General features: G+C 36.8%; 1 protein-coding gene across 10 annotated transcripts in view; it reads left to right on the top strand.

Moving 5' to 3' along the window:
* The window catches only part of ARK2N (arkadia (RNF111) N-terminal like PKA signaling regulator 2N), a 96,357-nt gene that overhangs the window by 43,378 nt on the left and 26,738 nt on the right, over positions 1-26,241 (top strand). For all 10 annotated transcript variants that reach the window (XM_054244147.2, XM_054244151.2, XM_035270934.3 and 7 more), the window contains one exon: positions 4,500-5,284. In XM_054244147.2, the coding sequence (XP_054100122.1) occupies positions 4,570-5,284 (715 nt within the window). In that variant the 5' untranslated portion in view covers positions 4,500-4,569. The remainder of the gene's footprint in view (positions 1-4,499; positions 5,285-26,241) is intronic.

Here is a 26,241-nt window from a genome sequence, read left to right on the forward strand (position 1 = left end):
CAATCTCAGCTCACTGCAACCTCCGCCCCCCGGTTTCAAGCGATTCTCCTGCCTCAGTCTCCTGAGTATCTGGGATTACAGGTGTCTGCCACTGTGCCCAGTTAATTTTTTTTTTTTTGAAATGGAGTTTCGCTCTTGTTACCCAGGCTGGAGTGCAATGGCGCGATCTTGGCTCACCGCAACCTCCGCCTCCTGGGTTCAGGCAATTCTCCTGCCTCAGCCTCCTGAGTAGCTGGGATTACAGGCACGCACCACTGTGCCCAGCTAATTTTTTTTGTATTTTTAGTAGAGATGGGGTTTCACCTTGTTGACCAGGATGGTCTTGATCTCTCGACCTCGTGATCCACCTGCCTCAGCCTCCCAAAGTGCTGGGATTGCAGGTGTGAGCCGCCATGCCTGGCTTTAAGAAGAATCTTTATTCCAGAATATACAGCTTGAATTTCCATAGTAGAATCAACTCTCATTTTTATTCAGTTAGAAAATCTTAGTCCCCCCCACTGCTAAATTTGGCTAGCCTTAAAAAAGAACTTGGGTTTATTCCTCATACCTGGGGGTATTTTGTATTTGTGAATGTTTTATTTCATGTTTGTATTGATAGCATGCTTTATTTATAATGGTCTCTGTTGGTTTAACTGTTACTCCCTCTATTGTCTTTCAGAGGTGTTACATTTTTTTTTAATGGCGTCAGAAAAAATATTTATGCTGATTTTCATTTAGCTCCAACATTAGTATTATAATTAATACAAATATACTTGTGAAGTAGGCTACACACAGGATTCTTTATTTTTTTGAGACGGAGTCTTGCTCTGTTGCCCAGGCTGTAGTGCAGTGGCACAATCTTAGCTCACTGCCACCTCTGCCTCTTGGGTTCAAGTGATTCTCCTGTTTCAGCCTCCCAAGTAGCTGGGACTACAGACACTAACCACCATGACTGGCCGATTTTTATATTTTTAGTAGAAACGGGGTTTCACCATGTTGTCCAGACTGGTCTCAAACTCCTGACCTCAGGTGATCTGCCTACCTTGACCTCCCAAAGCACTGAGATTACAGGTGTGAGCCATCACTCCCAGCCTAGGATTATTTTAAATTAACAAATATTCCAGGGGCCATGAATGTTCTGGTTTCCGTGAAGGTGTTAAGGAAACTTAATAAGAATGCCTGTTTTATCAACAGCTGAGAATAGGGCTATGAAAAACAAAAACAGGTATTAGGATATTTATGTTTGTATTAAGCAAAAGTGTACTTGGCATGTCAGATCAGTTTTAAAGGGTTTTTTAAGTATTTCCTAGTTTTCGTCTACCGTAGATTGCACTGTCAGGTAACTTGATGGAGTGAGATGATGGAGATGCCATATTGCACCTAACTAGCATATCGTGCAGATTAATGGTTCCATGTATCTTTGACCTATGGACATGATAGTTGCTTTCTGTAATGTAACAGTAACATATACAGGGCAAGGTATTTACTTGCTTTCCACATTTAGCATCCTCTTTAAAAACCACATTTTCAATAGGTTCTTAGAAACTGCGACTTTACGTGGAACAAGCTACTGCCAGTCTTCAATGAGAAAAATTGGTTTTGTTTAAAGTTATTTCACTGAAAGTCTCAATTTCCAAGAACTTACCAAAAATGTTAAGGACTTAACTGTATAGGTCATAAGCTCTTGAGATTAAATATTATGTCCTGTACCTGTATGGTTAATTGGAGTTGTATTACTCACAGTGGTGGCAGAGTGTTAGTTTCTAAATTTAGCGTACAAAGTGTAAAATGGGTGTAGAGTATTTTCTCTTAAACCCCTTAATTCAGTCATAGAATATACTGAGTTTTCTGGGTTCTGTATTTAGTGACCATTGTTGATAAAACATCCATTTGAACACTAGACTCATGTTCAGCATGATGAGGTACGTGGGAACTAGGTAGGATTCAGGAAAGATAGATTCTGGCCTTTCATCTTAGTGTTTCACTAGAGCAACTCCTATTGAGGGGACTGCAGACAGGTTTGATGCATAGTATTTGGTTGCTCATTTGCCAAATGCATGTAGTTGAAGGAGGGAGAGAGAGAGAGAGAGAGCGCGCGAGAGAGAGCGAGAGAGAGAGTGAGAGAGAGAGAGTGTGTGTGTGTGTGTGTGTGTGTATAAAATATAAGTGTAGGAGCCAGGCACAGTGGCTTACTCCAGTAATCCCAGCAGTTTGGGAGGCCAGGGTGGGTGGAACACTTGAGCTCATGTGTTCAAGACCAGCTTGGGTAACACGATGAAATCCTGTCTTTACAAAAAATACAAAAATTAGCCAGGTGCAATGGTGTGTGCCTGTAGCCTAAGCCATTTGGGAGGCTGAGGCAAGATAATTGCTTGAGCCAGGGCAATGAAGATTGCAGTGAGCTGAGATCGCACCATTGCACTCCAGCCTGGGTGGCAGAGTGAGACCTTGTCTCAAAAAACAAAACAAAACAAAAAAGGTGTACATTTGATGTTTCTATACTGTAACTCCCCTCCCCCACCTCCTTTCTTTGAGGATTTGAATGTAAAAGTAGTCATTCCAGCTATTGCATTGTTTTCTAGACTAGTTTTAAAGCATTCTTTTTTCATTTATATCAAAGTTAATAAAGGCATATCAGAGTTTTGAAGATTTCTTTCTTCTTTTTTTTTTTTTTGAGATGGAGTCTTACTCTTGTCATCCAGGCTGGAGTGCAGTGGTGTGATCTTGGCTCACTGCAACCTCTGCTTCCCAGGTTCAGGCAATTCTCCTGCCTTAGCCTCCCAAGTAAGTGGGACTACAGGCGTTTGCCAGCACGCCTGGCTAATTTTTTTTTTATAAAGGAAAGGAGAGGAAAGGAGAAAAAGGAGGAAGGAAAGGAAAGGAAAAGGAAGATAAAGTATTGTTTTTAAGTTTTGGTGATGCTACTTAAAAGTGGTAATCTTTTTTTCTTTTTTTGGGGGGGAGAAAGAAAGAAAAAGAGGTGAAGGAGAAGAAGAAAGAGGAAGAAAAACAGGGAGAAAGAACGGAAATGTTGCTTTATTCTAAAAAATGGGTATTAATAATGGCCAATCAATATTTCATTTAAACCTATGAGTAGGTGTGATGTGGTATTGACAAGAATGTATATTTTGTGTATTAAAAGTGGAGAGCTCTATAAATATTAAGTTTACTTGTTCCGGATCTGAGTTCGAGTCCTGGATTTCCTTATTAATTTTCTGTCTCATTGAGCCTAAGTCTCTATGTGTCTGGGTGTTAGGATCGTTAGCTCTTATTGTTGCATTGATCCTTTTACCACTATATCTTTGTTGCTTTAAAATCTATTTTATCAGATGCGAGAATTGCAACTCCTGCTTTTTATTTATTTATTTATTTTTGCTCTCCATTTGGTTGGTAAATCTTTCTCCATCCCTTTGTTTTGAGTCTTTGTGTATCCTTGCATGTGAAATGGGTCTGGATGTAGCATACCATTGGGTTTTGGCTGTATCTTTTGACTGGGGGATTTAGTCGATTTAAATTTAGGATTACTGCCATTTGATGTTAAGTGGCTGTTTTGTCCATTCGTTGATGTAAATTCTTCTTTATGTTGATGCTCTTTTTGGTATATTTTTAGAAAGGCTAATACTGGTTGTTTCTTTCTACGTGTAATGCTTCTTTCAGAAGCTCTTGTAAAGCAGGCCTGGTGGTAATAAAATCTCTGAGTACTTGCTTGTTCATAAAAGATTTTATTTTTCCTTCAGTTGTGAAGCTTAGTTTGGCTGGATATGAAATGCTGGGCTGAAAGTTCTGTTCTTTAAGGATGTTGAATATTGGCTCCCACTCTCTTCTGGCTTGTAGAGTTTCTGCTGAGAGATCTGCTGTTAAGTCTGATAGGCTTCCCTTTGTGGGTAATCTGACTTTTCTCTCTGGCTGCCCTTAGTATTTTCTCCTTCGTTTCTCCTCCTAATTTTTTGTATTTTTAGTAGAGATAAGATTTCACTGTGTTAGCCAGGATGGTCTTGATCTTCTGACCTCGTGATCCACCCACCTCAGCCTCCCAAAGTGCTGGGATTACAGGCATGAGCCACTGTGCCTGGCTGAAGATTTCTTTCTAGAACACTAACATCGTAAACTTAAAATGTTTGTTACCTGTTGGCCTTGTAAGTTCAGTAATAGAGGATTAATATTATGGCATTTTTAGATTTTGATGGTATTAAGTCCTTTGAATTTGACTGTTGATCAAACAAGCAGATAATAATACCTGTATTTTAAGGACCTGTGTAATGGTAAGTTTTGCTCTACCTAAAAATGTAGGCATGTTGCCGGGCGCGGTGGCTCACGCCTGTAATCCTGGCACTTTGGGAGGCCGAGGTGGGTGGATCACCTGAGGTCAGGAGTTCAAGACAAGCCTGGCCATCATGGTGAAACCCCATCTTTATAAAACAAAAAATTAAAAAAAAAAAAAAAAAAGAAAGGTAGGCATGTTGTTGTGTTGATTAAATAATCTGCCATTTTGTTTATTGACTTTGTGTGTTTTTGTACAGGTTGCTTTCCTGTTGCATCTTTGATATCATTTCCTAGACTCTGCTTCATGATTTAACTTGAAATTCTGAAATGAAGATGGAGGAGGCAGTAGGAAAAGTTGAAGAACTCATTGAGTCCGAAGCCCTACCAAAAACGTCCGAACAAGAGACAGCCAAGGAGGAAGATGGATCTGTAGAACTGGAATCTCAAGTTCAGAAAGATGGTGTAGCAGAGTCTACTGTTATTTCTTCAATGCCCTGCTTGTTGATGGAACTGAGAAGGGACTCTTCTGAGTCTCAGTTAGCATCCACAGAGAGTGACAAGCCTACAACTGGCCGAGTTTATGAGAGTGACTCCTCTAATCACTGCATGCTTTCCCCTTCCTCTAGTGGTCACCTGGCTGATTCAGATACGTTGTCTTCTGCAGAAGAGAATGAACCCTCTCAGGCAGAAACAGCAGTAGAAGGAGACCCTTCAGGAGTATCTGGTGCCACAGTTGGGCGCAAGTCTAGGCGGTCCCGATCTGAAAGTGAAACATCCACTATGGCTGCCAAGAAAAACCGGCAATCAAGTGATAAACAGAATGGCCGAGTCGCCAAGGTTAAAGGTCATCGGAGCCAAAAGCACAAGGAGAGGATCAGGTTACTGAGGCAGAAACGGGAGGCTGCTGCAAGGAAGAAATACAACCTGCTGCAGGACAGTAGTACCAGTGATAGTGACCTGACTTGTGACTCAAGCACGAGCTCATCAGATGATGATGAAGAGGTTTCAGGGAGCAGCAAGACAATCACTGCAGAGATACCAGGTAGAGGATGTTTTTTAAACTGACTGTAAAGTACCTGATGGCATTTCTTCGCTGTCACGCTTAGTTAGATGAGTGACACTTGAAAAAAATCCAGCAGACCTGCAGCTCTGTGTAAATTTGAAGACTGCAGTCTATTAACAAGACATGGCCAATTTATAAAACCTGTTCTGAGGTTTCCAGTGCACTTTAGCACATCAGGAAAAAAAAAAGTTAAATGGTTAATGATAGGGACAAGATTATTTTTAAGTAATGGAATTTCTCACAAGTCTCTCTGTAACACATTACCTGAACTCCCATCATTGCCTTTTTAGCACTGCTTAGATTTAATACTCACTGTTGAGCATCATTACTGAGTACATTCTCCTCAGGAATAGGCACCTTGCTTTATTATATAGCCACTGCACGCTAGCTTATAGTGTCTGAAATAACACATTTTATCTTTTGTTAAAGTTTTCTAATAATTTTTCCTCTGAAAACAGTAGTTTTATGTGTTTGTCCCCAGATTCAACGCATGATAAGCTAGTTATCCTTGTTACAAATCTTTCTATCCTATGTTGTCATTCTCATTAAAAGGAATTTCTTTCCAAAAAAATTCCCATTAGTTCCTCAAGCTTTAGAAAAGTTTGTTAGAAATCTGCTTGTTCTAGCTCTCACTGGTTTAAGGGTCTGTATTACATATTTGGCAAATCTGCTTTCCCCATATTATTCGATCTGGTACTGTGTACTATAATACAAAGGTAGACTTGAGATTTCATAGTGGAAGAAGTATCTGAGTGGTTCTTAGGCAAGTAGTAAATTCTCATTATCCAAGAGATCCTTATAATATGATCAGGAACATTTTGTAAACTCTATGGCACTGAATAGGTCATGGCAGTATTGTTTATTGCCACATTGAAGAGGGAAGTTCTGGTTTTCTAAAGCTTTATGGGTGACTATGTTTTTTTCTCTGGTTTTCTGAAAGCTTTCTGTTTCTACATGTGAAGACAGCATATTGCTGATAAAGAATATTTCAAGAAAAATCATATTGGTTAATGAAATCTATAGCTTCCCAAACTTATATAAATTCAGTAACAAGAATGATTAGTTTTAAAGCACTTTATAGGTGTTCAACTTACGATAATAAGTCTCGTTTATATAATATAAATATGAGTCTCAAATCTTTAGAAATGCTTTCTACTGTTTTAATATCTGTTGAATTCCTTTGCTATTGTTCCTTGTAATAAAACTACGAGGAGGGCAATTTAAATGAAGCTCATCAGTTAAATGCATAAGAGAAACAGACTTTGGGGTTGTTCTAAGGCAGGTTTTACATGTAGTAATATTTTTAAGAATACCTTATTAATACCTGTAAAAGTATGCATTCCTATATCCTGTTCTAACCTCTTAATCAAGACCATGATGGATCTCTTAATACAATACTTAATTCCACTTACTAAACAGGATTTTATGTAACTACTCCAATACTTTGCCTTTTTATGGAAAGGAAGAAGGTGGATAAACAAAATTCTCTTTGAAGACAGAACCCTATTGTAAGGTGGCTTGAGAAATGTCTTCATAGGCACTTTCCCTGTTTTGCTTAAATAGGTTAGATGTCTTTGTTCATGTTTTCCTAATCTTTCTAATTGACTGTCTTGACTACTGCTTAAAACTTAAAACACCAGTGGTCTATTTCTTGTCTCTTCTGAATTGTGTACTAACTTAACACCAAAGTAAATTAATTTTAATCTGTAGTTTGGTTTCTCTTGTTCACACCATTTAGTAAGTTTGTGGCTTTTGAAAATATGTATAGTTTTCTAAGGAAAACCTGGAGAATCAGATGGTAAGATGGAGGTGCAGGGCCACTGTGTATGACTGCCTGCGTGTGTGCTGCAGTTTTGGGAGGTGCCATTTCCATAGGAAAGTTATGAATGATCTTTACTGAAATTATTCAAAGCAGCAAAGATGGAACAACCTAGAGTTCAAATATTAGGGATTTCATTTCAATTGTCCATATTGTTGTCTCTTGAAAAATTGTGACATTGTGAATTTTTGATGTAACAGTGATGTATCTTTCAGTTTCCTGAGTCACCTTATGACTTTGGGGAAGAGAGGAGGCACACTCAACCTTATAGTAAGAGAAGTTGTCGAAAAGTTGCATAAATTGTAAAGGTAGGATAAATTATGAACTGACTTGAGTTCAACAACATGGACATTCAGGTGAACTTAAACTGAATGGGCCTAACAGAATCTGTTGGATGTCGAAATTTTAATTCAGCTGTTTACACAGAATGGAAACCAAGTGGAAAAGTAAAAACCGATTATTGCCGTACTCTTTCATTAAGGTACAACCAATTTAGTAATTCAGAAAATGCTCCTTATAAGCTTTTGTTTGGGCTCAGCTTAAAAGCTGAAGGTGTTATCCTGAATAATTCCGGTTTTGATACCCTGATACCCTAGTCCTAAAAGTTCTCTTATGCTAAATAATTTTAACTCTTAATGCATTTTCTTTTAGAGAGTGCAAATAATTAATAATGCAGACTAGTATAGTGCATGATCATACTTAATAATTGAATTTGATATCTGGGCAACAGACGTTTATGATGATTTTTTTTAAAGTTAGCAGTTAGCTGACAGGCAGCTTAGTATTGGCACAAGATCATCTCTTGAAGTTTTTGGAAATATACCGATGTTTTAAGAACGAGTTTGAAGGTATCATCAAAATAATTCTGGGAGTACTTTGATTTGAGAGACTTAGAGATTAGTAAAGGGCAATTTATAATATTTTGTAGTGAAATCATGTAAAAGTACTATGTAATGGTTATTTTGAGTATCAAGGCTTTTTCAAGTGATTTTCTTTTTTTTGAGATGGAGTCTTGCTCTGTTACCAGGTTGGAGTGCAGAGGTGCGATCTCAGCTCATTTCAACCTCTGTCTTCTGAGTTCAAGTGATTCTCCTGCCTCAACCTCCCAAGTAGCTGGGATTACAGGCATGCACCACCATGCCCAGCTAATTTTTGTATTTTTAGTAGAGACAGAGTTTCACCATGTTTGCTAGGATGGTCTCGATTTCTTGACCTTGTGAACCACCCACCTCTGCCTCCCAAAGTGCTGGGGATTACAGGCGTGAGCCACCGTGCCTGGCCATTATCAAGTGATTTCTTTATTATGCATTATCTTTTTGTGCTTTGATCATTCTCTGCAATTTTATGATTAGAGCATTATTTTTCACAGGGTGGGGTCAGTTTCTCTGTAAAATCAGTTTTGAGACTAGTGCTATAAAGTCTGCAGTTGGAGGGATTTTGATTTCAGTTAATATGAATAATGGACATTCGCCTTCAGTTGGAGAAAGTTAATTTTCTGAACATATTAACATATGTGCATCAGTGTACATGGTCAGTGAGGAAAAGTTTTTCCAGTAACTGTTTTTCATAAATATTTAGCAGATTGGACCTCCAAACAGAGTAGCTTTATCTTGTCTATAATGAACTGCTTTGTGTGGTTTAATAGTCCATTGTGTAAATGCCTGTTTACACTGAGTCATAAAAATAATACCCCTGGTGGTAGCTACGAGTCAGTTGTCTTGGCTGGTTTGCCTTTGACAATCTGATTTCTTCTGGAGAATATCATTGAGGCTACCGAGGACAGCTGTCTAAGATTACTTGAATTCTTAATCCATGCGACCAAGCTACACCAGCTCAGCCCCACTTCAAGCCAGGATCTCAACACCCATTACTCACCATACATACTTATGTAGTGAACTGCATCATGACAAGCTATCATCTTACCTCATAGTTTTTTCTCTGGTAGACATAATTATACTTGATCAGTTAACTCTTGCTTAAAAATTAAATATTTTTAAGTGGCAAATTCTTTGTAGAAATTTTTGAAAATAGAAAAATGTGAAGTAGAAAACTAAAATCACCCATAATTCTGCTCTTGTTAACATTTGAATATGTTGCCTTCCATGATAATATAACAAAATTTGTCTGGGTATTGTTTATGTCTTCCTTTCCTTCTTAGCATTGGATTTTGAGCATTTAACCAGAACACTAAATATTCTCTCTAGAATGTATGGATTTTGAATAGTTTAGCTAATTATAAAAATAACATTTCTAATGTTGGTCCTTTGGGCTCTTTTAAGTTTTTGCTATTATGAGTTAAGGGTATGAACACTTAAGGCTCTTGGCCACATGCTGCCATACTGCTCTTAAAAAATAGTTAAGCCGAGTATGATGGCTCACACCTGTAATCCCAGCACTCTGGGAGGCCGAGACTGGTGGCTTACTTGAGGTCAGGAGTTCGAGACCAGCCTGGTGAACATGGTGAAACCCCATCTCTACTAGAAATACAAAAGTTAGCTGGGCATAGCAGCATGTGCCTATAGTCCCAGGTACTCTGGAGGCTGAGGTGGGAGGATTGCTTGAGCCCAGGAGGCAGAGGCTGCAGTGAGCCATGATTGAGCCACTACACTCCAGCCTGGGTGACAGAGTGAGACTTTGTCTCAAAAAAAATCTGAAAAAACAAAAAAAACAAAAAATAATTGTTTATTTCCCCCAAGAGGTTGCGTGTTCATGCATTGTATTCTTGCTGTTGAGTATTAATTTTTTTAAGAGCTTGTTGATTTGGTAGAAGAATGGTATCTTGCCAGTGTAGTGGCTCATGCCTGTAGTCCCAATTTGGGAGGCTGAAGTGGATGGATCACCTGAGGTCAGGAGTTCAAGACCAGGCTGGCCAACATGGTGAAACTCCATCTCTACTAAAAAAAAAAAAAAAGTTAGCTGGGCATGGTGGCATGTGTCTGTAGTCCCAGCTACTCTGGAGGCTGAGGCAGGAGAATTGCTTGAACCTGGGAGGTGAATGTGGCAGTGAGCCGAGGTTGCGCCAGTGCACTTCAGCCTGGGTGACAGTGAGACTACATTAAAAAAAAAAAGGCATCTTAATGTTAATTTGCATTTCTTTGATCATTAGTGAAGCTGAAAATTGTTTAGCTATTTGTTTTCATTTGGTGAAGTCTGTTCATATTCTTTGCACATTTTTCTTCTGACATGTTTTTTCTTACTAATTTTTGAGGCTTTTTAACCTTTTGGGCGATTAATTGCTTGGCAAATTTTAAATATTAGGCAGTGAGTAGGATTCATGGTTGAAGATCCTAAACCCATGTAGTGAATCCCATGAAGCACTATAATTGACCTTTTCCCTAGATTGAATATCAAATGATTCAAGTGGTTAAAAGCCCCATGCCCCTATCTTAAGCCTTTTGTAATCTGGTTGTAGTTTGGTAACTATTTATGAGACTCACTAAATACATTGATAACAAAACACTGAGACAGAATAATCAGGTAAAAACTATTTTCAGCTTGGCATGCAAAATCATGTGGGTAAAATAGGTTTTCAATCTAGCTGTGTATTAGAATCAGCTAGGTGGCATTTAAAACATCTGATGCCCAGTCCCCACTTTAGCCCCATTCAGTCAGAATCATTGGGGTCTGACCCCAAGCATTGGCTTTAAAACTGATCATTACATGATCAGCCATAGGTGATGGCAGTGAGTAGCCGGGGCTTAGAACCTCTCAGTTAAGCAGTGATATGTTAAGTCTCCTATGTCTGAAAATCACTGTGAAACTGGTAGTCTGATTCACTTAAGTTCTCTTACTGCTGCTAATGGGTATTGAGTTCTAAACAGTGGAGTCTGGTTTTCTTGAAATTATATTAGTTATAAATCATAGCACAATTCCATATTAATTAACAAGCATTAAGTGCCCTTTTTATGTCATTTAAGCGATTATTTGAAAAGCATGCAATGTTTAAATGTGGTTTTCTATATGTTACAAGTTCTGGGTGATGTTAACTAAAAAGCTTTGAAGTCTTACTGGTGGGTATCCTTTGGCAATTTCTCATATTAAAGCACAAAGATACTATTTTTGGCCTGCTTTTCTTATTTCCTAAAGTGAGTACCTATATTAACTTTGTAAAAGGAAAAGCATGAAGTCTTTTTCTCAAAATAGCATGTATCTTAGTGTTAATAAAAGAGCATATGTGTGTTTAAGGTGAGAGTGTGGCTCCTTGTTTTTTTTTTTTTTTGTCATTTTTAAGTAGATTTTGTTTTTAGAGCAGTTTTAAATTCACAGTAATATTGAGCAGAGGAGACAGAGAGTTCCCATGTACTCTCTTCTCCCACATAGCCTCAGCCTCCCCTACTATCAACATCCTGCACTAGAATGGACATTTGTTACAATGATGAACCTACATTGACACATCATTGTCACACAAAGTCCGTAGTTTACTATTAGGGTTCACTCTTGGTGTTGTAAGTTCTGTGTGCTTTGATAAATGCATAATTGGTCCCTGTTTATAAGGCCTCAAAATGTCTTGCTTATCAGTGATTATTTCTTATAGGAATCTTTATGAGGCTACAACTTATCTCACTGCCCCAAGTATAAATGTTCTTATACCATTTTTAGCTTTTAAATACCCATTTTAGTATTCATTGAGAAATAAGTAATGCCAAAATCTAAGGCAGATCAAAGGAGCCATCCAAAATTTCCTATATTATGCTTAAGTTTGCCCAGCACTTATAATGGGGCATAAAGGAAGTTAAGCTTCAAATTTCATTTAGTCTTTTTCTTTTCCATAAGCTAAACATACCAAAGGTATGTCCTTCTTGAGGAAGTTTTCACATAAACAAAACTCTTTTAAAAAGTGAAGACAGCATAGGGGATGGAATAATCAGAGGAAAAGGAATAATGTGAAATTAGGTTGGTGACGGACTTCATGAGGTTTTTATTTGCTAGGTAGAACTGGGCTGAATGTTTGCCTCACAGCCTTTTAGGCATTGAAAATAGGTGGCCTGATTGACTAAAAAATTCTTTTTTATCTAGGAGCAACACAGTTATTTTCGATACTGAGACGTATTCTTGATACTGAGACACGAGAAATATCTCTTTGCAGCTTCATAAAAGGCTGCTATGTGATAAAGCAAACCATGTTTTCACAAATTAGTTTAACAGATACTCAATAGAGCCTTTCATAGGAACATTATTTATGAGACTCTTGATGTAGCTTGATGGTATAAGGCCAAGATTGATTGATTCCATCAATCATTCTTTTATTCAGCAAGTATTCGAGCACCTAGTCCATGGCTTTGGGGATACAACAGTGAAAGAAGTCTCTGCTGTCATGGAACTTAATTTTTCATGAGGAGACAATTAGTGAATTCATCATATGCTATCAGGTAGGGATATGATGTGAATAATAATAAAGCAGGATATAAGAGACAAAGATTGACTAGGAATGGGGTAGAAAAGCTATTTTAGGTAGTGTAGTCAAGAGTGATCTGAGGAAGTAACATTTTTATTAGGTTCCTTAGAATGAAGACTTCAATATAGTTAATTTATTAGAGATCCAAACTACAGGGGACCCAAACCAAAGATGATCTAGCCTAGTTCAAGGATGAAATTGTATATGTATGGGACCATATCTAAACTGGACCACTGTGCTACTATTAATAGTTGTATACATGTTCAGATGTTTGGAACGTGCTGGATTATGTGTTAACAGATGTTTTTTGTTTTAAACTGCAGGGCACTTCAGCCATTAATGAATGTACTCTCCAGAGGGGAAGGATGTGATTTGTAGAATATCCTAAACTTAACTACAATTTTTTTGTGTGTGGCATACATTTTAACACTTTACACAGACCAGGTTTTGTAAAAGTTGACCCAGAGGTATTCTGTATCATCTCCTCCATGTGGTTTTCCATAAGAATTAAAAAAAAAAATTTAAAACAGATCTTTTGTGTGATAAGAATTAATCACTGGAGGGTGATTGTATGATGATTGAATATGGGCCAGCTGACAAAACAACTTTTTAGAATTTTAAAGTGAAAGGAGTTAAAATACTCAAAGATACCGTGGTTTTCAATTCAGGATGTACATTAAAATCTCCTGGGGAGCTTAAACCAAAACAAATCTCAGATGCCTTGGAGCAACCCTAGGTTTTGGTGTTTGTTAAACCCCTCTAGTTCTTATTGTTCAGCAAAGGTTGGAAACTACTGTCGTAGATTCAGTCAGTTGTTTTCAGTCTGTGTAGTAACAGAATACATACTGCCAGGTAGACATACTAAAGCTGTGAAAAATAAGAATATTAGTTATTTTATTCTATTTTTTGGAATTAGTGACTTTGGTTAATGAATTTAATCACTGCTTATGAAAGCTGGATCTATCAGGCTCTTCTTAGAAATGCTTATGTCATTTTCCTAAGTAAGCATGTCTTAATAAAAATACGGTTTCTGAAGCAATAATGTTTTATGAAATGGCCTCAGTGTCTTTAAAGGTGCCTTTGGTCATGCTGGGGGATCTGAAGGAGCTCCCAGGGAAGTTACAGAATTACTTGACAGGGGTGCTGTGTGATAGAACTGCACAGGCAGTGTCGCTAGAAGAGGCCAGGAAATGTTTTTCCAAGATGGAGAGGCAGACAGAGAAGTTCCACATGTGGATGGAAAAGGTAACTGACCTTGACACTGGCAAAGAGAACAAGCAACTACTGGAACCCAGGGGACCTAAGATGCAACTAGTTGGCCAAAGAATTTTTCCTATCATCCTATCAAGTGCTTTTACATGGCAGATGTCTGATTTCCCAGTACTGCCACAGCAGCTTTTGATTCTTTCATGACTTGTCCAAATGTTGACAGTATGTCGGAGTTCCCAAAGATATATAATAGCAATTTTCTAATTAATGTTGCTGGAAATGGGAATATTACAGAACAACCTTTGAATCTATCACAAAATTAATTGTGTCAACAATTTGCATTTTGGATTGTGTAAGAAAAGAATATGCTTTTACCCATGGTAAGTTGAGACACGGAGTTTTACTCTGTCTCCCAAGCTGGAGTGCAGTGGCGCCATCTCAGCTCACTGCAACCTCCACCCATTCTCCTGCCTCAGAGTCTTGAGTAGCTGGGATTACAGGTGCCGACCCTCATGCCCGGCTAATTTTTTTTGTATTTTTAGTAGAGACAGGGTTTCACTACGTTAGCCAGGCTGGTCTCGAACTCTTGACCTTGTGATCTGTCTGCCTTAGCCTCCCAAAGTGCTGGGATTACAGGTGTGAGTCACTGCACCTGGCCCTGATATTTCAAAAGCTGCAATAGTAAACAGTTTCTTTTTAAAAATTAGGTATTCAAAACAGCCCAGAATTTGATAAACTTTAGCTTGAGTTTTGTTACGTATGGTTGGAACGTAGAACCATATTTATATAATAGTAGGAGCCGTCCTCTTCTTTGCTTTTTACCAAAAATATAAATAAAACAAAAAGCTGGAAATTTTAGTGAACCCAAATAGGTAGATGGTTAATTCCTTGAGAGCCTCTTAGCACTTATTCTCTACAGACATTGTTGACTTCTGCTTCTAATTGGGGGACCTCATAGTTAACTGTGAAGATTGTAAGTGAATGTACTCCCTGAACATTTTAATGTCATTGTTCCATATGTCATTTAATAATCTAATTTGTTGCTAGTTTTTCATTAATTATATTCAGTATCACTTGTATGCAGGAAGAGCACAATACTTTTTGAGCAAATATTTGCTGTGTGCCTCCTATGCAAGATAATGTAGGGAAAGCAGATTAGACTTCAGCTTGATTTCATGGATGAGAAAAATAGTATTTTTCATTGACATGGAGATAGATTTTTAGTTTGAGCTCTAATTTAAAGCTTAGTGCCCAAGGCAATAATCTGGTAGGCATCAGCCAGTGGAATTTCTAGTACCCTGATGTAAAGGGTACCTGTAGAGGACAAAGATATATCAAGGGTGTGTATTAGGTGGGGTTTTAAATTGCTAGTGACTACGTTTATTAGTGAATCTACTACCAGTTTAAGTTTTTCAATCCTTGAACTAAAAATAAATGGGCCCTAGTTATCTTAAAGAGCTCAAAGAGTGTGTCAAAGGATAGAAAATATCACAGGATTGAAGGTCTTGGAACATGATAGATGTTTTTATATGCAGCCTGGGATTGAGAAATACTAGCATTTTATCTTTTAAAGGTTTCTAGTAGTACTGTGAGACACAGCTAAATTAGGATGACAGTCTTCAATAGGAATATGTAAGTTTGCCAACACTAAGTGGTTTTTAAAAATCGGATTTTCCACTGTGTTTACTTTTTTTTTTTTCTTTTTTGGGGAGATGGAGTTTTGTTCTTGTTGCCCAGGTTGGAGTGCAATGGTGTGGTCTTGTCTCACTGCAACCTCTGCCTCCCGGGTTCAAGCAATTCACCTGCCTCAGCCTCCCAATTACCTGGGTTTACAGGCATCTGCCACCATGCCCAGCTAATTTTTGCATTTTAAGTAGAGGCGGGGTTTTGTGATGTTGGCCAGGCTGGTCTCGAATTCCTGACCTCAGGTGAACTGCCTGCCTTGGCCTCCTAAAGTGCTGGGATTATAGGCCTGAGCCACTGCACCTGGCGATTTTTCATTATAAAACATGTAAGAGTTTATTACAACTGATGGGTTTCTCTCTGAAATGATAATGCAACATTGGTTAACTATTTCTACAAATAGGTTTTTTTAAATTAAGTTTACGTCAACAGGAAGAGCATATTGGTTTTGGATGACTGAATTTACTTGACACTGAGATGTTTTCGGGGAAGTTCTGTCTTCACCTTCTTCCTGGGATCACAGATTTTTATTAGACATGGATTTTTAGATGTAAGAAAATATTAATTTCAGCATGTTAAGGACTACTTTTCTGTGCATGTGTAAACTGCTTCAAGCACCTAACAGGCCTTTTTGTTTTATGATATAATACTTAATATATTAAGCATGCTTTGAAATGCATTTTAACATAGAAAAGGTTAATCTTTGAAGAATAACATAGATAACTTATTGCTAGTATTGTATTAACTGGATGCATTCTGATTTTCATTGTTATTGGATAATCAGGCAAGAACTCTATAGATTTTTTTTTTGCCTTTAAGGAAAACGTTTCAGTGGAATAGAATTAACCAACATATGTAGGTTTTTTTTTTTTTTTGAGCTAGGGTCTCACTCTATTATCTAGGCTGGAGTGCAGAGGTGCTGTCTCGGCTCATTGCAACCTCTGCCTCCCAGGCTCAAGTGTTCCTCCCAACTCAGCCTCCCAAATAGCCAGGACTTCCACCTGGCTAATTTTTATATATTTTTGTAGAGACAGGGTTCTGCTATGGTGTCCAGGCTGGCCTCAAACTCCTGGGCTTACATGATCTGCATACCATGGCCTCTCAAAGTGTTGGGATTCTTTGGGATTCACACCCGACCTAAAACATAGATATTAATAGTTAATATTCAAGAAAAGAATATAACATTTTGAATATATGAAAAGGTGTTGAACACTAATAATTTTGGAAAGCCTTTTCTACAAAATTTGAAGTAAAGGAGGCAAAAGGTTTTGGCAGAAAGATAAGGAACACCAGAATACACTGATTTAATTCTTAGAACCTATACCAAAATATTTAAAAATTTATCCTAAAGTAAAATTTGACATCCTGTGATTTGGAGAGTTTAACCTTAAGAATAATTTATAACAAATATATATATGAAAAATTTTTATCTTGATTTTTAGGTTTTGCAGAGTGCTTTGAAGGTAATGCATTGCTGTCTTAAGGAGTATTGTTTTGAAAAATGATACATTTTGCTTTAAAATGGTTATACCTTTTCCAGGTAGCACAATTTAAAAAATCCCCTTTCAACATACTTTGTGTTTATATTACAGACACTTAAAGATGTGTCAAGTATGGGAAGTACTTGTTTTAAAAAAATTTTTTTGAGACAGGGTCTTGCTCTGTTGCCCAGGCACAATCAAGGCTCACTGCAGCCTCAACTTCCCAGGCTCAAGCGATCTTCCCTAGTAGCCGGGACCACAAGTGTGTGCCACCATGTCTGGCTAATTTTCTTATTTTTTGCAAAGGTGGGGTCTTGCTGTGTTACCCAGGCTGGTCTTAAACTTCTGGGCTCAAGGGATTGGGAGGCTGGGATTACAGGTACGAGCCACCACACCTTGCCTTGTGAAGTAGTTTTAATAGGTATTTTTTTACATGACTAGTGTAGGCTATTGCATTTTCTTTCCCTGAGGCAATCTGTATGCTTAAGATTACATGTATTGTACTAATACTAGTAAGTGGGAATTACTTTTGGATTATGTGATAGCATTTTAATGTAGCTATTGTTTAAGTCTTTAGTGGTCCTCCCTTTATTTCCCTTAATTTTCCTACATTTTTAAGAATGTTAAGGACCGTGTCCTGATTGTATTTATTTGTAGTCTATAAAAGGTTAATGCTGGAAAGAAATTTCTTTCAGCCTAGAGCACTAATCCAGAAATGGTTGAAATACTTTTTTATTTAAGAATAAAGTCCCATATCTGGACTATTGCATCTCTGTAGTATGTGCATATGGAATTTCCCTTTGTCTAATCTGTCAGATAATTTTTTTCTCTTGTTTTCATGGGAGATAATTAAAAGGATTAAGCAGCAAACTTAAAAAAGTTATTTCATTTAAAAAAAATCAAGCATTGTAAAAAAAAATAACTTGAGAAATGTTAGGAAACAAATTATAGTTTTACCTACTACAGTTATAAGTCTATTGCTGGCTGTTACATGTTGGTACTTCTTTTAGTATTTCTCTTTAGTCGACATTTAAGAGGCCATTATCCTCTCACTAAAGGTAAATGTGTTTTTTGGTAACCTAGCTACAGCCTGCTTTCTGCCTAGTTTGTGCTAGCTCAGTGTCCTAGGACATTAGATACCTAATCATCTTAAGAGAATTTAACTAGCAGATTAGAGTGATCTGAATGAGCCACTTATTAGACAATAATAACTCTCTTAATCACACTGATCTGTACTTTTTGTGCATTATTGAAACCAAATGTAATTTTTAAAGCCCACATAAAATTTTAATTTAGAGCACAACAAGGTGAAGGTAAAATCTTAAGGCTTTAATACTTTACATGAGATTTTACTTTAAAAAAAAATAGAAGTAGCATGAAGATTGTTATTTGGAGGGCTCCAAGTTGGAAAGCGTTACCTGTTTTTTGTTTGTATTTTACTGAGAGATGAGCCTAATCTCAGGGATGTGTGTATGCATGTACATACCCATGTTCAGAATTCTGAAGTAACTGAATTTCATTAATGTTAGACGTGACAAGAGGCTGGAGGCAGATAACTGTACAGTTGTCTACAGTGATTTCTAATGGATTCAGATTGTTAATATAACACCTGTTTATTGCTTACTAAAGGTATGTAAGAAAATAAAAGTTGCCTACATATAAACCTAGCTATGGTAATTAAGCTTGAGAAAAGATGTCTTTTAAAAAAGATGAAAGGTTTGGGGCTTTTTTTTTGAAAGCTCACTAGCAGACCGAATAAAAGTGTATACAGCAACTAATGTATTTTCAGTATTGCTTTTATCATTCCCTATTGTTACTAAGATTTAATAGCAAGAGTCTCTAGGTCTAGGTATATCTCAATTTACATTAAGAATTCTTTCTTTCTTTCTTTCTTTTTGTTTTTTGTTTTTTGAGACAGAGTTTTGCTCTTATTGCCCAGGCTGGGAGTGCAGTGGCGCGATACTGGCTCACTGCAACCTCCACCTCCCGGGTTCAAGTGAGTCTCCTGCCTTCAGCCTCCTGAGTAGCTGGGATTACAGGCACCTGCCACCACGCCCAGCTAATTTTTTTGTATTTTTAGTAGAAACAGGGTTTTACCATGTTGGCTAGGCTGGTCTTGAACTCCTGCCCTCAGATGTTCCACCTGCCTCTGCCTCCTAAAGTGCTGGGATTACAGGTGTGAGCCACTGAGCCTGGTCTCATTTATTTCTTAAAGGTTGTATGCAGAATGATTTAAAATGTATCAAGTGTGCTTGTTAATGAAGGAAACAATACAGTGAATTCTTTTATAAGCAAAGTACCCTAAATTGATATTACTGATAATTTTTAACATAGAGTTGACTTTGCCTAAAGGTATACAGTTACATGAACATTATAGGAAAGATGGCAGATAGGCTTTGTGTTATCATTTGTTTAAAGTAGCAAATTATGGGCATGTTATCTTACAAAAAGGTAGCCTTTTAAATTAATTGTACCTTTTATATTTTATTTAGCTTATATTGATTTTCCTCTCTCCTTTTAAAAAATTACTTAAATATTACAATGAGGTATAATGAAAAAGATTTTTTGGACTACCACATGTCAGAAAAAATACGGTGTCAAAACAATTCCAGTAAAATTTTTTTTCTCAAAATCCCCTTCAAAAATAACATATGCCCTTAATCACAGTACAGATAAAAAACATGTCATTTTAATTTGTTTAGAAGTTATGAGTTTATGAATTATATGTAACATGGAATAACTTCCAGGTTTCTATACTCATTTTTTTCCTTTGGTTTCTATTTTTATTTCCTCTGAAGTTTAGGAAAGTTAGTGGAAGTTGCAACCAAACTGGTAGTTTGCTAGTATTGAGTAGATATTCTGTTATATTAAATTACCACAGTGTAAAATAGAAGATGTTATAAAAACTGAAGGAATATCCATAAAGAAGTGTAATCTTAGGCAGTTAAGTCTTATTCATAATATAACTTTAAGATTTGGGAAGAATGTTATCAAATTACTGTTTTTATTTTATTGCATTTTCTTAATATCCTTTACCTCACTGTGCATTTGACATGTAACAAACCTAGATGAATAAAAATTTTGAAAAAGAAATGTTTCCTGTTACTCTGTTGAGGATGGTGTTATGTGATTCCCCACCAGTTAATTCACATTAGGTGTTGCTGAATCAAGAAACTTCCTTTTCTGCAATGAAATACATGATATTAGTTTCTAATTAATGTAATAATAGATTTTACATATTTTGGAGATTAGTTTTTTTTTTGGTAATTGAAGAAATAATACCACTGTGAACATAAAAGATCAAGATTCTTTTTCTTTAAACTGTATGTCCTACTAAACTATCCTATTAAAAACTGATGAATGTTAGGAAAATTAGCAAAATTTAGACTGCATGAAGGAGGAATCAAAAGACTAGAATGTGGAATGGATGACTCTTTAACACATAGATTTAGGGATGTGGCTAATATATCTAAATTTTGTGCTCTTTCTCAATTTATGTAGTACAGATATTTTAGTTTTTTCTCTATGGATCTAAATCCTTAAAGCAGTAGGTCATGGATTTGTCCCTGAAATAGATAAATTGAAAGATGGTGACCTCTTCAAGTGCCTCATTTCTGTATTTATAGCTTCTCTTAAATATCCAATGAATTACCTGAGTTATCTTTTGAATAACTCCACTTGAATCAGAGGCTTCACAACTTTATAGTTAGTGGTTATGCATTAAATTGTTTTTTCTATTGATCGGATTTTCCATTACTCTGATAATCTTGAACCTTTGGTTTTACTTCTTTGATCTTTTCAGGATGGTAAATTAACCCTTTGTCAATATCATAAATAGCTTTTCTGGGTGGACAGACTGATGTAACGTTTATGAGTTTAAGGACAAATGTAATCCTTAAAATCTTATTTTCATCTTGGAAACTGTGGTTTAAAATTTTAATAATTGAGTATAATGGAAGAAGTAAAAAGTACAGTCATTTGGTTTGATTTTTAAAAAATGACTTAACTCCTAAATATAAAGTTCCAGTGCATGTTGCTGCATTTCATTTCCATGTATCTTAGACATTTTTTCTTTGACCAGAATAATTTTATGATGTTATTCTGAAGAAAATAATACACATAGTTTTTAGTATTTAAGGCTTTTTTTCTGGAAATGGCCCTTTACAGATTTTTGTCTTTTGTTGATGAAATTCTTCTTTTTTGAGATGTTTTGAAAATGACTGCTTTCTTTTCTATTTTCTTGGTTGATATTTTGCACTTGGTCTTAGCCAAAAGGCTGAGAAGTAATGATTAGTTGTTTTTTTTTTTTTTTTTTTTTTGATGATTGGTATTTTTATTATTTTTTTCTTTTTTCTTTTTTTTTTTTTTTTTTTGAGATGGAATCTTGCTCTGTTGCCTAGGCTGGAGTGCAGTGGCACGATCTTGGCTCACTGCAATCTCTCCCTCCCAAGTTCAAGTGATTCTCCTGCCTTAGCTTCCTGAGTAGCTGGAACTACAGGTGTGTGCCACCTGCTGGCCTAATTTTTGTATTTTTAGTAGAGACAGGGATTTCACCATGTTTTCCCGGCTGGTCTTGAACTCCAGATCTCAAGTGATCCTCCCGCCTCGGCCTCCCAAAGTGCTAGATTACAGACGTGAGCCACTCACTGTGCCTGGCCTCATTTGTAAATATAAATTTTCATATTGGTAAATATTCTGATGCGTAATCAAATTTTTTTTTCTTTTCTTGAGTAGATTCTATTAAAATGCAGATTTCATTCTGTAACTCTTGAGGTTTGCCACTTTCCCTCAGTCCCTCATGCCCACACCTCATTCCCCCTATTTAGATTCCTTGGCTAGATAAGGTATAAGATTTTTTGCTTTTCACTATCTGGAATGTAAGATGTTTACCCTTCCTTATGCCATCAGAAGGCCTGCAATAGGGTCCTTTGGTAGCAACAAGACAGATTATTTTACTTCTCTTATCGAGAAGATTGGAGAGATTGGGTATGGCAAAGAGGAAGAAGGGAATTTCCTCTGGGCTTTATTGTATATTACCATGGCTGTATTACTATAGACATTGAAATATGGGGGTCAAAGGGGCCAACCGTCTATTTGTTCTTTGCCCCACCTTTCCTTGTGCCTTAGACTTAACAATAGAGAGGGAAGGGAAAATGATGTTTCTATGTGTCTCTGGGTTACCTCCTGTTTCCTAGATGTAGTGCAACTTCAAAATGAGACAGTGACAACACTGGTGTTAGTGGAGGTGCTCTTGTAGGCAAGATGATGGTAAATATAGATTAATCCAAAGCAATTTCCATTTGGCTTCGAAACATTTTTCTATGAATACATGCAACCTGACATTTTACTTTAAACAAAAATACAAAAGTCACATTTGTGATGACCTCATTCAACTGTGAATCCTAGCCAAAGCATTTACTTACCAAATTGGGTTCATCTATGACCAACATAAGGCACTGGCGTAGGCACTGACGTTCCTCAGAGCTTCTTGCGTGCTGATGGTGTACAGCAGAGTGTACATGCAAAGGTAAGCAAACAAACAACAAAGAGGGCAGGTGCTAAGTATAATGGAAAGGTAGGGCAGTGGATCAGTATTTGAATTCCTTTTGTGTTCTTTGTTAACGTCTTCTTTAACCCTCACTATAACTCTGTGAAGACACTGAGGAGTGAAATAACCCACCAGGGTCATGTAGCTAAGAGGGTGTAGGCAGGGCTTTAACCTGTGTCTGCTGCCAAAAATCTGTACTTCCTATGCTACTCTCAATCTCATCCTGTATATTCTTCCTTCCTTCAACAATGAGAACAATTATAGTCTATTGTGGTTTCATCTAATTAGGACTCAAATTTCAATCTGTAAAATGAAAGTAATGAATTATGTAATTATTTTGCTTAGTTTTTAAATCCCGTGCTTCGGATTGTCAACCCTGGAAAGAGGAATTTGTCATGGGATAAACATAGTAAAGGAAAAGTTAAGTTTTGTTTTGATTTGCTTTTGTAATTCATATTTTCTAATGAGATTTAGAACATACTTGAAAAGGAAACTAATTCATAAAATTAAACATTTGATGGCAACAATGCAGAAGGCTTAAGGTTATAAGAGGGTAGACCCTACTGTATCAGAAATGTGTGACAACAGAGATACATCTATGTTTTGGTATTTGAAAAGTTAGAACCTATTTATTATAGGGTAGAAGATAGTGAGACAGTACAAACCCATTTCTAGCATAAAATGGATGAATTGACTTTTTTTTTTAATGAATGAGAGGTTCTTATGTTGCCCAGGCTGGCCTTGAACGTGTAGTCTCACCTCCTCAAGTGCCAGAACAACTGGCCTGAGCCACCACGGCTCGAATTCATGTTTTTAAATAAAAAGTAGTTGGTAGATTTAAAAAAAAATGCTAACATTTTATTTTATTATTTTTTAATAATAGAGATGGGGGTCTTGCTGTATTGCCCGGCTATACAATCCTGAACTCCTGGGCTTAAGCAATCCTCCTGCCTCGTCCTCCCAGAGTGCTGAGATTATTGGCATGAGCCATTGTGCCCAACTGTTGGTGGGGTTTTTGACTTCTAACTTTTCTAGTGTTGTAATTGTGACAGCAAACATTTCAAAAGAATTTGATTAGGAGGAGAAATAGCACCTGAGTTAACCACAGATTGAATAGTTATTAATTATTTAACACAGATGTGTTACATTTACCTCTACAGAAGGATGTTTTTAATGATTATAGGAAAACCAGTAAGTTCAATATTAGAAATTTATGTTTTAAGATTGTGACAGACATCAGAGCGGGCAGATGGGAGAATGTACAGCTTGGCTAACTTGAATGTTGTAAGCATGGAATATGCTTTTATGACTGAATCTTAAATTGGAAATGTGTTCATGTATAACTTTACTTGAAGCAACTACTTTGATGTTTTTGAAAGTGGAAACAGTCTTAGTAGCAATGCAGTTGTTTTAGTAGCATAGAAGAGTAACCAAATGAGAGCAAGGGCAGTATCCCCATATTTATTCTATTCTGTAATGAACCAATAGAGTCAAATAGATAACAGCTTTTGTTATTTTATTATTATTTTTGAGATGGAGTCTCACTGTGTCGCCCAGGCTGGAGTACAGTGGTGTAATCTTAGCTCACTGCAACCTCTGCCTCCTAGGTTCAAGAGATTCTCCTGTCTCAACCTCCCAAATAGCTGGGATTACAGGCATGCACTACTACACCTGACTAATTTTTGTATTTTTAGTAGGGACAGGGTTTTGTCATGTTGGCCAGGCTTGTCTCAAACTCCTGACTTCAAGTGATCCGTGCCTCAGCCTCCAATGTGCTGGGATTACAGGCATGATATACCATGCCCAGCCAACTTCTGTTATTAATGTGCTGAATTTTTCTACCTCCTCCCCAGAAGTCTTTTTTTTTCTTCTTCTTCAAGAGATACTTCTTTTAAAAAGCAGATAAAATATCTGCAGAATCTTACCTGTCATTTACTTCTGTATAGCAAGAATCACATATTAAAAGGATGTCATAAATTGTTACCATAAGTAAGTTAGCTAATATTTGTATAGTAGCTTGGAGAACAAATCCTGATGCCAAGCGCCGTGTGTGTGTGTGTGTGTGTGTGTGTGTGTGTGTGTAGACAGAGTCTCACTCTGTTGCCTGGGCTGGAGTTCAGTGGCATGATCTCTACTCACTGAAACCTCTGCCTCCCAGGTTCAAGCGATTCTCATGCCTCAGCCTCCCGAGTAGCTGGGATTACAGTTGTGTGCCACCACACCCAGCTAATTTTTTTGTATTTTTAGTAGAGATGGGGTTTCCCTGTCAAGGCCAGGCTGGTTTCAAACTCCTGGTTGCAAGTGATCCTCCTGCCTCAGCCTCTTAAAATACTTGGATTACAGGCGTGAGCCACCACACACGTCCTCAAGTGCTTTAAACAAATTTTATTTAATAATGGTTTCCTAATGATAGGTGTAAAATGACCTTGGAACACAAGATCCTTAGTTGTGGTTTCTTGTTGGAAGACAAAGTTGGAAAGACAACCATTTCATTATTTTGTTGAAGTTTATATAGTATTGACTTATCATTGTTTGAATATATTGGAAATGAAAAATGACAGTGATCATAATTTATTTTCAATTTTAAGTGTAATATATGTAAATATTGCTGTCTCTGTTTATGATGAATACTAAATTTAAGCTAAGTTATAAGGTGTGCTGTTTGGAAATATGGAAGATACAAGAATGAAGCCAGATAACAAGTTTATGCTTGTATTTCCTACTGATGAAGACTTTCAGACGAGTTATTTTCATGGGTAGGTGATGTCACTCTGCATGTATACACTTATACTTTTTGCATGATTATACATGTAGGAGTGGTACAATTTTGACTTGACTATTGACCGACCTGTTGCCTCAATTTGGGGTTAGAGGTGGAAAATATGAGGGCAAGAAGCTCTGAATGGTATTAGTCATGTAAATTTTAAAATAACTCACTAAAATAACTTGCGACAAACAACTAAAAAAAAAAGCCCTTAAAAAAATAGAGCATACGGTCAAATAGTCAATATTGTACTTGGCCCTCATATCTTCTGCACCCAAGTATTTGGACATCACACAGTATCTTGATTCCATAATAATCATTTTGAACTCTGACGAGAACACCATAGAATATTGCATCTTTCTTTTCTTTTTAGAAAAGAAAAACCTCAAACATGAATCAGTTTTTTGCTGTTTAAACTAAAATCAATTACTAACTTATACCACGGCCACACTGTTGAATTTTATGGTCATTGAATTGATTTACCCCTTAAGGGGATTTGGATATTATTTTTAAGTAGTCAACTAAAGACTTCATGATCGTCAGAATTTCATATTGTGACATGTCTGTTCTTTATACAGTGGCACCTAACAACTCATTTGCTTTTTTGTTTGGTCATTTTTTATTTACAAAATATTACTACATAAACCTGTGGTTTGGTAGTTTAGTTTTAAGGGGTCAATACCCAAAGTGTGTTTTTGTTCAGTGACAATTTACACAATGGATATTTGTATTAAAATAGTAATACTACATTGTGTTACATGTTTATGATTCCTTGGCACATACGCATTCCTTCATAGTCAAGAGTTTCATAAAATAGGTGTGTTTAACCTTCATTTATTGGATATTTTAAAACCTTTATGAAAATAAGCTTGCGCTTCATAGATAGCCTTTGGGAGAAAAAACAGCATTCCTTTATTTCTGCTTTGTATTAAAATAGGAGTAGTAGTGGGATTTCTTACTTGAAGGAAAACTTTGCTATTTGCTGTTAATTTTTTTAAGGGGTAGAATTAGTATTTTAAAGCATGTATCTATTCTAC

This window comes from Callithrix jacchus, chromosome 13, assembly GCF_049354715.1.
Source record: "Callithrix jacchus isolate 240 chromosome 13, calJac240_pri, whole genome shotgun sequence".
In the NCBI taxonomy this organism is placed as follows: domain Eukaryota; kingdom Metazoa; phylum Chordata; class Mammalia; order Primates; family Cebidae; genus Callithrix; species Callithrix jacchus.